Source organism: Coloeus monedula (genome assembly GCF_965178545.1).
Source record: "Coloeus monedula genome assembly, chromosome: 9".
NCBI classification, from domain to species: domain Eukaryota; kingdom Metazoa; phylum Chordata; class Aves; order Passeriformes; family Corvidae; genus Coloeus; species Coloeus monedula.
Genome location: NC_138789.1, coordinates 30,834,153 through 30,849,827, shown reverse-complemented (window position 1 = coordinate 30,849,827; position 15,675 = coordinate 30,834,153). Strand labels below are relative to the sequence as shown.

At 52.3% G+C, this 15,675-nt stretch overlaps 1 protein-coding gene across 5 annotated transcripts in view; it reads right to left on the bottom strand.

The window, feature by feature from the left end:
- Nucleotides 1-632: 632 nt before the first annotated feature.
- PDE4B (phosphodiesterase 4B) overlaps nt 633-15,675 on the bottom strand; it is a gene marked incomplete at its 5' end in the record, with an annotated part of 152,043 nt that continues 137,000 nt past the window's right edge. For all 5 annotated transcript variants that reach the window (XM_082286910.1, XM_082286911.1, XM_082286912.1 and 2 more), the window contains 9 exons: nt 633-2,670; nt 5,568-5,750; nt 7,140-7,262; nt 7,353-7,507; nt 8,222-8,321; nt 8,558-8,722; nt 8,840-8,938; nt 9,331-9,509; nt 13,029-13,122. In XM_082286910.1, the coding sequence (XP_082143036.1) occupies nt 2,305-2,670; nt 5,568-5,750; nt 7,140-7,262; nt 7,353-7,507; nt 8,222-8,321; nt 8,558-8,722; nt 8,840-8,938; nt 9,331-9,509; nt 13,029-13,122 (1,464 nt within the window). In that variant the 3' untranslated portion in view covers nt 633-2,304. The remainder of the gene's footprint in view (nt 2,671-5,567; nt 5,751-7,139; nt 7,263-7,352; nt 7,508-8,221; nt 8,322-8,557; nt 8,723-8,839; nt 8,939-9,330; nt 9,510-13,028; nt 13,123-15,675) is intronic.

Below are 15,675 nucleotides of genomic sequence, written 5' to 3'. Positions count from 1 at the left end.
AGGGAACGCCTGTGGAGCCCCACAGGGAACAGCGCCGGTGTCACCCGCGGCGAGGGCGGCGCAGCGGCCCCGCTCTCCTGCAGCTCCTGCCCTGGCACAGGATGTTTTTTACTGGAAAGTCGCTTGTTTTGGGTCAGGCCGGGACATGAAAGCTCCCGCGGGCCGGGCCGTGCGCGGCCACCGCTTCCTGTCTGCGCTCGCCTTCCTGGCGCCTGCGCTGCCACGGCCCCGCAGGAAGGACGAGGTCCCAGCCGCGCCACGGACGGTGCCCGGGGCCCCGGGAGCGCTCCTCTGCCCGTGCCCAGGGAGCGGCTCCGCTGGGGCCACTGGGAATGGGCCACGGGAGGCTCTGGGGTTGGGCTACAGGAGGTTCTGGGTTTTGGCCACGGGAGGGTTTGGGGTTTCAGCTCCAGGAGAGTTCCGGATTTCAGCTATAGGAGGTTCTGGATTTTGGCTATTGGAGGGTTTTGCATTTTGGCCACAGGAGGGTTCTGGGTTTCAGCTGTGCGAGGTTCTGGGTTTTGGGCTGCAGCACGGTTCTGGGATTGGGCCAGGGGAGGGTTCTGGGTTTGGAGGGTCCCATTTTCTGTCCCCTGAGCACTGATGACAAAAGCCTCCCGAGGAGCCACAGGCTGGGTCATGCTTTCATTTATTCACTTCATATAAAAATCTCTTAAGAATGCATCTGAACACAATATAGAATACTATAACATACATCGTGTGAAACTCTGGGGAACAATAAAATAACCACCTGGAACAATGCAGTGTTCAACAGACAAACAAACCCATTGATCATGCACAACTGTGCTATTGTCATGAACTAATCAGTCACGAGTTGGACCAAAAAGCTTGAAACGTATTTTACAAACTGAGATTGACACCGCTCACGATGCCGGACAAGCTTTGTCAGAGGAAGTTTCACAGCACAATTATTACATCAGTTCACATTTTTTTTTGTCATAGAGATTCACATTGGGTTGTTCAGAAATTGGAACATTGTGACATTGAAAAGCCGGCCCGGGTGTGGGGAGTTCTTTGTTCGGTTCCCCCTCTCTGCGTTCCCGGCAAATTCCCAAATTTGCTGCCCTGGGATGCAGTGTTCCCTCCCCACGGGCGGCTGCCACCCGAATGCCCTTCCTGGGTTGTGTCTGTCTCTTCAGCTATGTTCAGGTTCTTGGACTTTATGCAATACAAAAGGTTACAAGAAAAAAAGGCAACTCTTATTCCGAGTTTTCTACCCCATTAACATCGCCGCCGACAGGCGATGCTAATTCATATAAATTAATAACTTACAAAACATTACAGTATGTACAGTAGGTAATAAATACACTGTTATAAACAGTAATGGAGGTGGTAGAGCTCGAGGCAGTGCAGGAGGAGGAGGAGGAGGATGGTGGACCTAAACCTAGGGAACGTGGACGAGAGGCCAGAGAAACACAAATATCCGAGCGTGCAAATTCCAGGGAGCTGCCGAGGGGGAAGGCGTGTCACACGCTGCCTTGCCTCGCTTACTCAGGGATGGACTGAGCTGTGCCAGGGAAAAAAACCTGCCCTCTGTCCTGCTCACCACAAACCCAAACCCCGGGGTGGAAAAAATCCTGCTGTTCCTAGCGAGGGAACGGTGCACAGCGGCACCAAGTGACTCCCAGTGGGTCACCGGGGCGATTGAGAACACGTTAAAGGTGCAGTAATGCAAAGCAGAGGGTTTCCCCTTCTGTTTAGTCTGTCAAAGTGATTAACTGCAATAAAGTGACAGGTATTGCCCATGGAAAAAAAGGAAGACTGCTTCTGGTAACAGGAAGAATCCAAAAAGGAGCCGTCAATTCTGAAACACTTTGTGTCGCTTTTGAACTACCAAACTCCGTGTGTTGGACTGAAAGACTCTTGAAAAGACATGAAAGTGTTTACAAAGAAGGCACACAGGTCTGCAGACAGGTGGTCGGGTGGACAGGTTGGATATGAGTTATTGATCAGTAGTTTCTATCAGTCTAACCGGTATAAACTCCAGAGCTAACAGTATAAAATCTCTCAGTTGTGTGTCACCGCCGCCTCAGGCCCGACCCAAGCCAGCTCCAGGACACCGTGATGCTCTTGGCTGACAAGGCTCAAACCACAACGCCAATCACCCGTGCATTTCCTGAGCAATCATTCCCTACCCCATCTGTAACCCTGACTCCAATCTCAAGTAGCTGGAGGATCTGTCACCCCCGTGGCAGAGGCCTCAGACCCGGCCTAAGAGGCTGTCAGAGGCCGCTTGCAAGAGCTCCGCAAGTGTTTAAAAGCCACTCCCGCGGGGCCGGGCCATTATGTGTCCACAGGAGATGTGTCTTCTGTCACAATTTCGATGGTTGCCTCCCTCTGGGGCTCCTCCTGCCCTGGCTGGGCCATGCAAAGCGTCTCTGTATTGCTGAAGTAGCCGAGGCTCTCGCCGTCCTTCTCCGGCCCGTCCGAATCCTCCTCCTCCAGCGTCAGTTCGAACTGGAACTTCTCCATCAGGCCCTGGCAGTCCTGGCCCCGCTCCTCCAGGGGAGGGGATGGGCTCTGAGGTATCATGCTCTGGTACCAGTTCCTGTTGTCCTCCAGAGTGTCCAGGATGTCCTGGGCGTCAGGCTGCACCAGGTCAGCCCACGTCTCCCAGAGCGGATGGACGATGTAGTCAATGAATCCCACCTGGAAAACAAAGGGACACACCCTCAGGGCAAGGGAATAACCAGGAAAAGGTGGATGTGTGAAAAGTTCATATTGCATTAATTTTACAAGCAAAATACCAGGGGCAAGTCCCCAAACCAGCACAGCCTAACGCAGACACAATCATCTGACACCCAGAGCTGCACCCACCCACAGCTTTGGGTTGGGCTGACGTCTTGTCCAAAACCAAACCTTGGATGGAAGTTTCACTAAAAGCTGAAGCCAGCAGGAAACTCAGCACACGGAGCCCTGGGCTGATCCCCAGCGTGGGCAGCAGGAAAGGAGAGGGGGAATTCTGCCCCTCTGCCCCGCCCAGGTGAGACCCCACCTGCAGAGCTGCCCCAGCCCGGGGGCCAACAGCACAGGGATGTGGAGCTGCTGGAGGAGTCCAGAGGAGGCTCCGGAGCTGCTCCAGGGCTGGAGCCCCTCTGCTCTGGAGCCAGGCTGGCAGAGCTGGGGGTGCTCACCTGGAGAGGAGAAGGCTCCAGGGAGAGCTCAGAGCCCCTGGCAGGGCCTGAAGGGGCTCCAGGAGAGCTGCAGAGGGACTGGGGACAAGGCCTGGAGGGACAGGACCCAGGGAATGGCTTCCCAGTGCCAGAGGGCAGGGCTGGATGGGAGATTGGGCAGGAATTGTTCCCTGGGAGGGTGGGCAGGCCCTGGCACAGGGTGCCCAGAGCAGCTGGGGCTGCCCCTGGATCCCTGGCAGTGCCCAAGGCCAGGCTGGACATTGGGGCTGGGAGCAGCCTGGGACAGTGGGAGGTGTCCCTGCCATGGAGCTGGACCTGGATGGGACTCTCAGCATTGAGAGAGTCTGCTCCTCTCAGAATTCCCAGGGGACTGGGGACAAGGCCAGTGCATTTATGGCCTCATCCCAGGGTTGCCACGTGCCTGGCAGCTGGGAATAGCCCAGCGCTCCCAAGGGGAGCAGCCTTTACGGGCTGAACTTCAAGCTTTGGGTGTATTTTGCTGCGGGGTGCAGTTTGTCCCTGTTGGGAGCTGCCCCACGATCCTGCACTTTCAGCATTCCCGTTTTCCTCCTGCCCTGTGCCAAGCAGCCTCCGTGGTTCTACGGAGAGGCAGTGTGCTCATCCCGGGAATCCTGCCCCGGCCCAGGGCGGGGGGGAGCCGCTGCCTGGCCCCCTGGAGTGACGTTGCAGCGGTGGAAAGAGTGAGGGATGCGCTGCTCCGTCAGCCCTTCCGCTGAGCTCAGCCCTCCTCCTCCTCCTCCTCCTGACTCAGGGAGGAACCACGTCCAGGATGGAGCCGGCGGAACGGCCATAAAGGGGATTGGAATTCTTCCGTCTTGGCAGAGCCTTTCCCTGCTCCCTGCCCTGCTGGATGGCTTTGTGTGGAGCAGGGAAATGGCTCTCCCAGGAGCCGGGCTCAGCGTGCAGATGTTTGCTTTGGAATCACAGCCGGCTCCCTCAGACACAACAGGATGTCAATAGCACCGTGACCATCCAGTTGGAACGGGCTGGGGAGGCAGCTCCAGCAAAAAGGTGATGAAAAGTTCCTGCTGCACAGGGGAAAAGTGGGGAAAAAAAGGGTTTGGGATGGTTGGAACCCAAAATGCTCCAGGGCTCTACGGCACCCGTGGATAAAAATCAGCGCTTGTTAATCACTGTTTCTTTAAAATCGTTGTTTCAGGTCACTGTTCCTTTCAAAACATCCCAAATCCTGGAATAATTGGCCACACGGCTCAGCACTGATCCTAAAATATTTGCATGTAAAGAGGGGACATCTCAAGCTTTGAAATATTTGCAGATGATTTTGCAATCCACTCCTTGTTTCCCTCCAGCATGGACACACCACCTCCCTTTCTCCCGTGCCATTCCATGATGGCCATTTTGTGCAATTCCCATCTTTTTGCACGGCAAAAATGCCATTTGGAAGCCTCTGGGAAGTGCAGATGTGGAGCAAAGAATGAATTGGAGCTCTTGTGTGGAGCACACAGGCGAGCCTGGCTGGAGGATTCGTTTCTTGGTAGGTTAAGGAATCAGATTTTTCCAACAAAATCACCACGCGCTTGAGTGAATAATTTTGAAACCACTTGGCTGAGCCCAAGAGGACATTTGGAAATAATTATCATCAATTTTGTTACTTGTTCAAGCTGAAAAACCTCAGCGATGACTTGCTGGAGTCATGCAAAAACAACATTCAAGACAGCATTATATAAAGGCTGGAATCTGTTTGGACAAACGTAAATTCCTGGTTTCATTCCAGACTATCCGGGTGAAATTTTATGGCCTGTGCTACACAGGTCAGAACAAAATCTGACCTTGAAACCATTTTATGAATCAGAACTAGGGATGAGCCAGTTCATCCCAAAAAAGGGGCAAATCCAGCTCGTTTTAAGGTTTGGATGGACACAAATGAGTATTTCTGGGATTCACCCCACACAGGGCAGCTCCAAAGGCCTCTAATTCAACTGGATACGTGCACTGCAAAATTGTCCTGGATAATGAGTGACATCCAGGATTTTCCAGGGTCCTGAGGTGGATCTCAGCAGGGAGAAGCTCCCAGCCCTGCAGGTCAGTGGGGCTGGCAGGGGTTAGGAGGGTGTGAGGGCAGGACAGGCCTGGCAGAGGGTGGGCAGAGCACAACTGCCCTTTTCCAGCCTGGGGAACAAAAGGACCCAGCTCCCTCTGGAAACTGGGACACAAGCAGGGAATGAGGAGAGGCTGAGGGGGATGAGAGGAGCTGGGAGAGCCTCTCCAGCCTGTGAGAGCCCCAGGCACAGCTGGGTGTCAGGGTGGATCTGAACCCACGCTCTGAACCGCTGGCTCCTCTCCTAATTGTGCTGCAAAAGCAGCAGAATTCTGTCTCTGCTTTCAAGTCCCAAGCTGAGGCAGGAAAAGCAGCAGCTCAGGGCCAATTACCTGGGATTTCTCCACGGAGGCCGTGTGCTTGTCACACATGGGGCTGATTTCCATGCCTCTCTCCCGCTCCTTGTCTCCCTGCTGGAAGAACTCCTCCATGATCCTGTCCGTCCACTGCCGGTACAGCTCCAGGGACTTTGTGGGGTTACTCAGGTCTGCACAATGCACCATATTCCGGAGAACCTGCAATTACATCCACCAGGAAACTCAGCACATCAGCCGCAAAACCAGGAGGGTTTCAAGCTGTATCTGCGGAACATCGCACCAGAAGAGTCTCTGGTTATGAAACAGACCATAAAAATATCAAAAATATGGTACCACGTTAAAGACATGGAACTGCTGGAGCAAGCCCAGAAGAGGCCCCGGAGCTGCTCCAGGGCTGGAGCCCCTCTGCTCTGGAGCCAGGCTGGCAGAGCTGGGGGTGCTCACCTGGAGAGGAGAAGGCTCCAGGGAGAGCTCCGAGCCCCTGGCAGGGCCTGAAGGGGCTCCAGGAGAGCTGCAGAGGGACTGGGGACAAGGCCTGGAGGGACAGGACCCAGGGAATGGCTTCCCAGTGCCAGAGGGCAGGGATGGATGGGAGATTGGGAAGGAATTGTTCCCTGGGAGGGTGGGCAGGCCCTGGCACAGGGTGCCCAGAGCAGCTGGGGCTGCCCCTGGATCCCTGGCAATGCCCAAGGCCAGGCTGGATGGGGCTGGGACAGTGGAAGGTGTTGGGGTGGGATGAGACGAGTTTAAAGTCACTCCCAACCCAAACCAGTCTGGAATTGTGTGATTCCATCTCCGGTGATGAGCTCAGCTGCCACAGCCCCAGGTCCAGACGTGCTCTCTGGTGCTCACACAACTCAAGCCTCACACCTGGGGCAGTTGTGGAAGTGTCAGTGATATCACACAGGTTTGGTTGGGAATGCAGCTGCTTCCCACCATTCAAAACCTACTTCCACGCTCTTGGGGAAAGAGGTTAAGCGCTCCCACTTTATGGAATGAGTAATATCCCTTCCACACACACATGGAAGGGGCCTGACTAAGCAGCCACAAGGATTTAGGCAGCAACAGAGTGTCTGAAAAAAAGATTTAAAGAGTTTTCCCAGGAGCCTGGCCTTAAGAAGCTGGTCATCAAAGTGAGAGCAGAGCAGGATGTATCTTGTCCTGCTCACTACACATCCCTGTTCCAGCATTTCCTGGTCATTTCTGCTAATCAAAGGTTGAATTATTTAGGGAACAGCCTGTACATCAGTAATTCCAGTTCCCTCTGAGTTGCTTCAGATATGGGAATTCTCCTGTTGCAACAGGAGAAACAAAAGGGAGAAAGCAGCAGGGAAATTTAGGAGCCCTCAAAAACTGACCTCAGAATGTGCCAGGTTTGCAGTTCCATGCTCCAGGTGTTAAAAAAACCCCCTAATTCCCTTCCCCTAAAAAATATGGGACCACCTTGTAGTTCTTTTAGTGCAGAAGAAAATGACTGCTGAGAATTTCTCTATAGGATCAATTCAAAAGCCACAGTAAAAAAACCAGGAGTGTGGCTTCTTCACCCTGACCAAAACACCCCAAATCCAGGGAATTTGGCTGCCTCACCTGTATTCTGTCTGTGTAGTTGTCCAAAAGGAGAACTCCTGAACTGGTCACCTTCTTCGTTTCCACCATAGTCTTCAGATCAGCCAACAGACTCATGTGCTTGGACATATCAGTGGCCAACACCTTTCCAGAAGGGGCAAAAAGAGGATTTCAGGAGGGGAATCCACAAAGTGAGCATTTTTGGTTAAGAAGAGGCTCAGGGAGTGGCCATACCATGTCAATCACCATCTTCCTGAGGGTCTGGCGCTGCTTCTTGGTCAGGTTCTGGAAGATGTCACAGTGCTCCTCCTGGAGCAGTTTGAAGCCCACTGCAAGGTGGTGGTTCTCCAGCACGGATTCGTCGTTGTACATCAGGGCCAGCTCGGAATCTGGGGAAGGAACACCAAACGTGGGACTCCAGCCCAGGAAATGTGGGATTTCCAACAGCCAGCACTTGTCCTGGCCACTGAAATGTTTTAATGGGGGAAAGTTTCCTTTCCCCATCCCTGGAAGGGTCCAAGGCCAGGGTGGATGGGGTTTGGAGCAACCTGGGGTAGTGGAAAGTGTCCCTGCCCATGGGACACTGGATGATTTTGGGATTCTGGGATTCTTTTTAGCTGCATGAGTGCCAACCCCAGCACTTAACCAGCCTTTGCTCAGTCCTAGTGACAAAATAATGCTCAGTCACAAATCACTGACAGCAGAATCCTGCAAAAACCCTTCCCAAAACACGACAATCCCCATGTTTTGGAGTCCAGATCCGTGCTCAGCCTGTGGCAGAACACAACATGAAGCCCATGGCTTCCAGTATTTGGCTTTCTGGTTGCCAGTAGCAATAGGGTTATTTATCTTATCTTAATGGGGAAGTTTGCACCCAGGGCTGGCAGAATTATTATGTGGTAGCAAGTAGTAAATACTGACTTTACAAATTGTGCTACAGTGGCTGCCTTTGGCAGGGATTCCAAAATGTCTCCCTCGTTTACTGCACGATATTCTGAGAGGGCAGCACGGGCTGCAAGTCATCATTTGTGGCATGGAAAAAGCACTCCCATTGATTTCCAAGTTGGTGGGTGAAATTCTGAGTGATTCAGAACAAAACTCACTTGTGTTGATCAGGAATTGATTGGAGACCCCGGGGTGATCCACATCGTGGATCGCAGCTGCAAAAATGGCAGCGAGGATTTCCAGATCCGTGAAGACGGCCTAGGATGGAACAACAGGGATCTGTCAGAGGGGTTTTACCTCTCAACAGCTGGGGAAGCTGGTTTAGGGACACAAATTGTGCTTTTTCAGTTGGTTTTCTGAGACAAGGAGATAAAGCAGAGATTCCAGATGCTGCTGAGATTCCCGAACAACGAAGGCCCTGGAGCGAAGCGAGCGCTCGGAAGAGCCACCAGTGCCCACCCCACGTTCAAAACCAAGCCAAGCAGGGCACTCACATCCAGGGCAGGGGTGGAGAGCAGCACGTGGGTGGACTGGGCCACGTCAGCAGCGTGGAGGCTGTTGTGGTAGGCCACGTCCGAGTGGTAGTGATCCTCCAGGGTCATCATGTACGTCACGAACGTGTCCGACGAGATCTTGAACGTTTTCAGCAGATCCCGCTCCTGTGGGATCAGAGCACAAGTGAGTGTCAGAGCATGCTGGACAGAGGCAGCGAGGCAGAGAGGAATTAGGGATGAAAACAGTGCTGGAAGCAGCAGGTTCAGGCTGGGAATACACACCTGGAATATGGCGTACATGATGCAGGTCAGCGGGCGGTTGTGGGAGTACCTGGCCACGTTGAAGATGTTGAGGCCCCACTTATTCAGGTCTTCCAGCTCCTTTGAAGGGCACAAAAAGAGAATGGTTTCATGTTTTCCCAGGCAATTCTGCATTTCCCCAAAGTTCACAAATACGCAAATTTCACGATTATTGTAATTATGTAAGTGCCGAATGTGTGAATTAATGAACACAGAACAGCTGTGAAGGGCTGATTTTGTGTTTCATAATTGCTCTCCTCAGCCTTCATCACCTTCTTCCTTTTTATTTCAGGGCCATTTTCATGGATTTTTAAATATAAAATATGCTGTTAGGGCCTGCTACCATTAATTACAGCATTTCTAATGGCCACAGCATTTCTAATGGCCACAGCATTTCAGGGATAATAATTCCAAGGGGGAACAATCCATCCTCAGCTTCCAGACTCTCCCAGAAGAGCAGGAATCCCTCATACCTTGGCCAGGTGATCTTCCTTTTCTGTCTTCACCCCAAACCGGGAGATGCTGGTGTTGTTTAAGCTGGAACTGTGCATTAATTTCTTCACCCCACTGATCTGGGTCATGAGCTGCTGTTTTTTCTTCTTCTCCCTGTCCTTCTGGGTGGGAGAAGGAATCTCCACATCGTTCTGCTTGTCTGGAACAGAACAGGGGGAAATGAGTCAGCACAACGTGAACTCCCAGCACATCCCCCAAAAGCTACCCTTGAGCTGCTGCCTCTGCAGCCCTACTCAAAGCCAGGGGTTTCTGCTGAGGGTCTCCTCATTTTGGGACCCAAAAATTAAAAAAAAACCCAGTCCCAAACTCTGTGGTTGCTCTCTTGCAGCCACTGTGTGGTTTGGGGATACAGGACATGTCCAGGAATGTCTCTCTGTGCGTGGATGTGGCACTTGGGGACATGGATTAGTGCTGGGAATGGCAGTGCTGAGGGAATGGTTGGACCCCGTGGTTTGCAACATAAATGATTCTTTGATTTTCCATGCCAGAAGGGCACCAGGTTCTCCTTAGGGAGAAATCCCAATTAATTTCATTACCTATTTTCAGGAAAATAAAAGATACGTCCAAACAACACATTTTTCCTGAAAAAAGTAAAAGCACATATATTTTTGCTATTTTCACTTTTTTAGGGTCAATACCCCCTGCTCCTAAAACCAGTAACAAACGAGTGTCACTGATTTATTAAAGGTTTATCCTTCACAAATATATTGGGAATAATATCCAAAGCACAGGCCGAATTCCCATTGCCATTCTCAGGGATAATCACAGTTTTAGTGCACATGAAGAGGCCCAAACTTGGCTGTGGAGATGTGTTTAGTAAATAAATGAGCCTTAAACCCATGGGTTATTTACAGCTGATTTACTGAAGTGCAGATCCAGTGGCTCATTACTTCCTTCAAACCATTTTTCATGGATTTCACCATAACCTCTGTGCACCTTGAGGACCTCCAGAGGGACAAGGCTTCCAGGCATGAGTTGCTTTTGCCTGGACTTAATTAAACCCCTCTGAAATCCCAAGCAGCAGCACCACAATTAGGAAAGGAGTCATTATTCACAGCAAAGCCTGGCTGACATCACTGGGTGTTCCCTGGATTTTGCTGAACCACTCAAGGACTTTCCTCTCCATAATCTCCTTAGCAATGACTAAGGCAGCATCAAATGGCCATTCTGGAGCAGAAATCCCTGATTTGTTCCATCCTGGTGGCAGCAGCATGGCTCAGCCCTCAGGCCAGAGCGTGTGCCCCGAGGCCAGCGTGATCAGTGGCCAGTGTGAAACCTCTGCTGGCCATCTCTGACCTTCCCACGCCGTGTCCTCGATGGATGCTGCAGGGCTGGACCCTCTGCTCCTTCTTGGAGCCTTCTCAGCTCATTTCATCATGGAATTACACAATAAGTTGGGATGGGAGGGACCGTAAAGATCATCCAGTTCTACCCCCTGCCATGGCAGGGACACCTTGGACTGTCCCAGGCTGCTCCAGCCTGGACTTGGACACTGCCAGGGGTGTTGGGCACCCTGTGCCAGGGCCTGCCCACCCTCCCAGGGAACAATTCCTTCCCAAGATCCCATCCATCCCTGCCCTCTGGCAGTGGGAAGCCATTCCCTGTGTCCTGTCACTCCTTGCCCTAATAAAATCAAAAGGCTGAATGAAGTCACATGATGTGGGTTTAACATCTCTGAATTATCCCCATCTCTGGAGATCGATGAGTGTCCTACCCACAGATTTCTGTTTGTTTGTTCCTTCAACCTCCTCACTTGCAGACTCCTGTTATTTTGTGTGTTCATTTAATTTCATTAAATTTTAGGCAGGAAAAAGCTAATTCATAAAACCCATGCAGCACGACTTCCTGGAACAGCTGATAACCCTTTTAAAAGCTTCCCTCATTTTTTTTTAGCATGAGCAATCAGGCTGCAATCTGGCCCAAACTGGAGAGCCTGCCCCCCTCAGCAGTGCCAGGGCCCCGAGTGGCCTCACACTGCCACCCAACACGGGGCTGTCACCAGCACCAGGCACGTGAGGAGCAGCAGGACAGCGATGGACAGAGCCTTGTCCAGCCCTGCCAAGGGAAACGGAGCTGCCCAAGCACAGGGAATAGCAGGAATTCAGACATGGAGCTGCTGGAGCAGGTCCAGAGGAGGCTCCGGAGCTGCTCCAGGGCTGGAGCCCCTCTGCTCTGGAGCCAGGCTGGCAGAGCTGGGGGTGCTCACCTGGAGAGGAGAAGGCTCCAGGGAGAGCTCAGAGCCCCTGGCAGGGCCTGAAGGGGCTCCAGGAGAGCTGCAGAGGGACTGGGGACAAGGCCTGGAGGGACAGGACCCAGGGAATGGCTTCCCAGTGCCAGAGGGCAGGGCTGGATGGGAGATTGGGAAGGAATTGTTCCCTGGGAGGGTGGGCAGGCCCTGGCACAGGGTGCCCAGAGCAGCTGGGGCTGCCCCTGGATCCCTGGCAGTGCCCAAGGCCAGGCTGGACATTGGGGCTGGGAGCAGCCTGGGACAGTGGGAGGTGTCCCTGCCCATGGCAGGGGTGGCACTGGATGATCCTTTACGGTCCCTCCCATCCCAAACCAGTCTGGAATTCCATGGATAAAACAACCCCCACAGCACCAGCAGCAGCTCTGGCTCGTCAGCCCCTGCTGGGATTCAGGCCCCATTAACCTGAGTGTTTGTGGGGTTTATTTTTGGTAGCCACATAGGCAATTCCTGCTCAGCACATCCTGCTCCACACTCACGTGGCTGCTGGGAAGTGCTGATCTCCAGCCAAATCCCTGGATTTGTCCCTCTGCGTCCCTGCCTTGCTCCTATTCCCTGTTTGAATCCATGCTCTGGATGTCACGATTTAGCTGAGCAATAAGCCCAGTGCATTCCCACAAAGCAGCTCCAAACTTCCATGGATTATGGATGCTGTGCTGTGTCCTAAATGCAGGCAGCAGTTCCAGTTGCAGCTGGCTATTGGGATCACTTTGAAATCCGTAATGGGAATAATTGTGTGTCACACAGGGAACGCATTCCGGGCCATTCCAACCTCAGGGCATGAATCCCCACGAGCACCAGCACCCACAGCATCCACAGACACTCAGCCTTCAGAGCTGTTGGATTCAGGGATATCTGTAAATATGAGGCTGCTCATTTTCTACACAAATGGTCACAAATCCTAAAGCTGCTCCCTGAGAAAATCCCACTTCTCCTAACAAAGGTTGACGCAGAGAATTCATTCATGTCTGGAGAGCTGTGAGCTCCGACACAATGAATGAAATGCAAAATATTCCCTTTTTTTTTCTGACTTCTGGTGCAAAATGAGCAGATTTACACACAGTAATGAATAAAACTTTGGGAATGGTTCAGTCTGAACCCCATCTCTGAAGGGGAGATGCGCCTGAGCGAGGCAGAGGCTGCAGCGGGGTTTGTGTGACTTTGTCCTTTCCATAAGGTCACCACAAACCCCAGCATTGCATAAGGCAGCCACCGCCAGCCCCATGGAATCCTCCCAGAAACATCCCATGGCTCGGGAAGGAATTCCTCTGTGGATACACTTATCCAAACACCATTCTTCCCCTTCCCGCAGCCATTTGAAAGTGAAAACCCAACAGGGAAGCTGTGAATGGGGGCAATCGGGCTGCGTTAACCCTTCCCTGAGCCACGAAAAGCTTGGGATGCATTCCTTACCCAGGAAAGTGTTGGAAATGTACTCGGACACCTGGTTGCCAGAGCGGCTCATCTCGGACAGGTGTGTGAGCTCCCGGTTCAGCATCCTCTTGAACTGCAGGGGGGGAAGAGCACAGACAAAAGCGGCATTTTTATGGAATCCTTTCCCACATCCACGCAGCGTTCGCGCGGGAGACTCCCCCAGCGAGCAGAATTCCGGGGATATTTGGGATGGAGTCAGCGGCAGATGGTTTCATTTCCATCCTGCTCGGCAGCACCATGACTGGATATTTCTTTTCAGCCCACGGGATTGATTTCCTCTAAAGATGCTCATTAATTGTTGCTGGCACAAGCGAGGAGAGACCGTTTCAGATGAATGTCTCTGAAAGCTCAGATTTTTACCTCAGGTTGAGATTCCCCATCCCCAAACCTTCTTTTGTTCTGGATTTTCTAAAGTTGCTCCATTTTGTATGATACAAACACACAGCTGCACATCCAGAGGAGAAATAAGCCCTAAATCTGAAGATCACACAGCAAAATGTGGGATTCGGGCATTATTCCCTTAGATGTTCACGCTGTGATGCTCCTGCTTTTATAATCCAACATTTTCACTGCTGCATCATTTTATCCTGCAACAATGAATTCCCAAAAAAATGACATCCATGGATTCTGCATGCACACTACACACATGATTAGCCAGAACACACAGAAATCAGCCTTTTTAAAGCAGATTTTCCTCACAGCACCTTTCTCCGAGCAACACAGCACAAAAAAAAAAAAAGCAGCCATTAATAATTCGGGAATTAATAATCCTGCAGGAATTAAACCCACCTTAATGTAACCCCAAGACACAGATAACAAATAGTTGGCTTCAGGCATTTTGGAAAGCTCCTTGCAAGCCAGCACAAATCCTCCCGGAGAAATCGCCGCTCCGACGGGAGAGCTCCTGGGGCACACGGACCCTTTCCCAATCCCAAAAAATCAGCGTTCATCCAAGGCAAAGATCCCGCAAAAGCCGGCAGCTGCTAATCCCAGCCAAAGCCCAGCCTGGCAGCGCATCCTTGCCGAGGCTGCCCGTGGGTGGATGCGCTCGCCGGGGAGAGAGGGATGAGATCCGGGAATGCACAAAGGAACGGGAACGGATCCGCACGGATCCAGCCGCGCGCCTGGAGGCGCTGGGGAATTTGGGATCGTGCTGCTCGCTCAGTTCCTGAAGGGGGTCCCCACTCCACATGAGCCCGGCTCAGCTGAGCAGTGCCAGGAAAATGATGCTGGTTTCGGAGGGGCTGCCAGCTCTGCTAACACAGCCATGTTTTAAAGGGGAAATTAAAATGGAGGAAGCTCGGGAATATTTAAATAAGGGAAAAGCAGGCAGCAGTCTCGTCTCTATTCCTGCTTTGCTTTAATCCTATTCCTTACGGGATATTTGAAGTATTCCCAGCAGGATTTTTCAAAGCATTTTGCACATTTTCAGTGTGATCAGGTTTTTCCTCCTACGCGGTAAAGGGCAAAATGCAGCAACGCAGCAAAATGTCCTTTTCCAAACTGGAAATATCCTTCAGCTAAGAGGCATGAAAAATAATCACCTTAAACCTGTAACTGCAATTCACAAATTCATACATTCATTCTCGAAAGAATGCTTCTGTAATGTCCCTGCCCGAGGCAGGGGGTGGAACGAGACGAGCTTTAAGGTCCTTCCCAGCCCCAGCCCTCCTGTGACCCACAATCCAAATTTCAAGACTGAATCATTCCTGCAGTTTTTCTTTCAAACGGACAAGCAATCCCGCTGTGAGGAAGCTGGAGCTGTCCTTGACATGGAATCCAAAGACAATCCCTTGTGCCGTGCCTGCGCACAGCTCCCAGCACGGGATCACCGGGATGAGCAGCTCTCCCGCTGCTCAGGACGTCCTTGCTGATCCTGCCGGGAACACAGCACATGCCAGAGGCCAGGATTCCCAAAATAAAAGGGCCATCTTTGCTGTGAAACCTTCTCCTGTCTCCAGCTGCCTTCACAGCTATCAGCCTCTCCTGGAATGATGGCACGAGGCGTCCCCACGTGCTGTGGGACACGTGAGGTGTGGGCACTGCCTGGAATCCTGGTCCCTGCTCCCATGGACAGCCCAGGCTGGCCAAGGCACGGCTCCAGAACATCCAGATGGGATTCCAGCTCAACCTTTGGCCACATGGAGCGAAGGAAGCTGTGACCCACCTTCTCCTCTCCTTAAACTCAGAGGTGAGAAGCTGATGGCACCTCCCTTTCACCTGAGCAGCCCAACGGGGGGGGGGCAACCTGCTGGGACAATGCCACCTCTGTGGCTGCTGTCCCTCCCTGCCCAGTCCTGCCAGTGTCACTGAAACAGGGAATCCTGGAATGGTTTGGGTTGGAAAGAACTTTAGAGCCCATCCCATTCCACCCCTGCCAGGGGCAGGGACACCTCCCACTATCCCAGGCTGCTCCAAGCCCCAATGTCCAGCCTGGCCTTGGGCACTGCCAGGGATCCAGGGGCAGCCCCAGCTGCTCTGGGAAATCCATTCCAGGGCCTCCCCTCCCTCACAGGGAAGGATTTCTCCCCATTATCCCATCCAATCCTACTCTCACCATCACATAGGGAGGCCTCACTTTCCAGGTAACTCAAGCAGCTTAAATCCTATCTCATGGGATACAGAA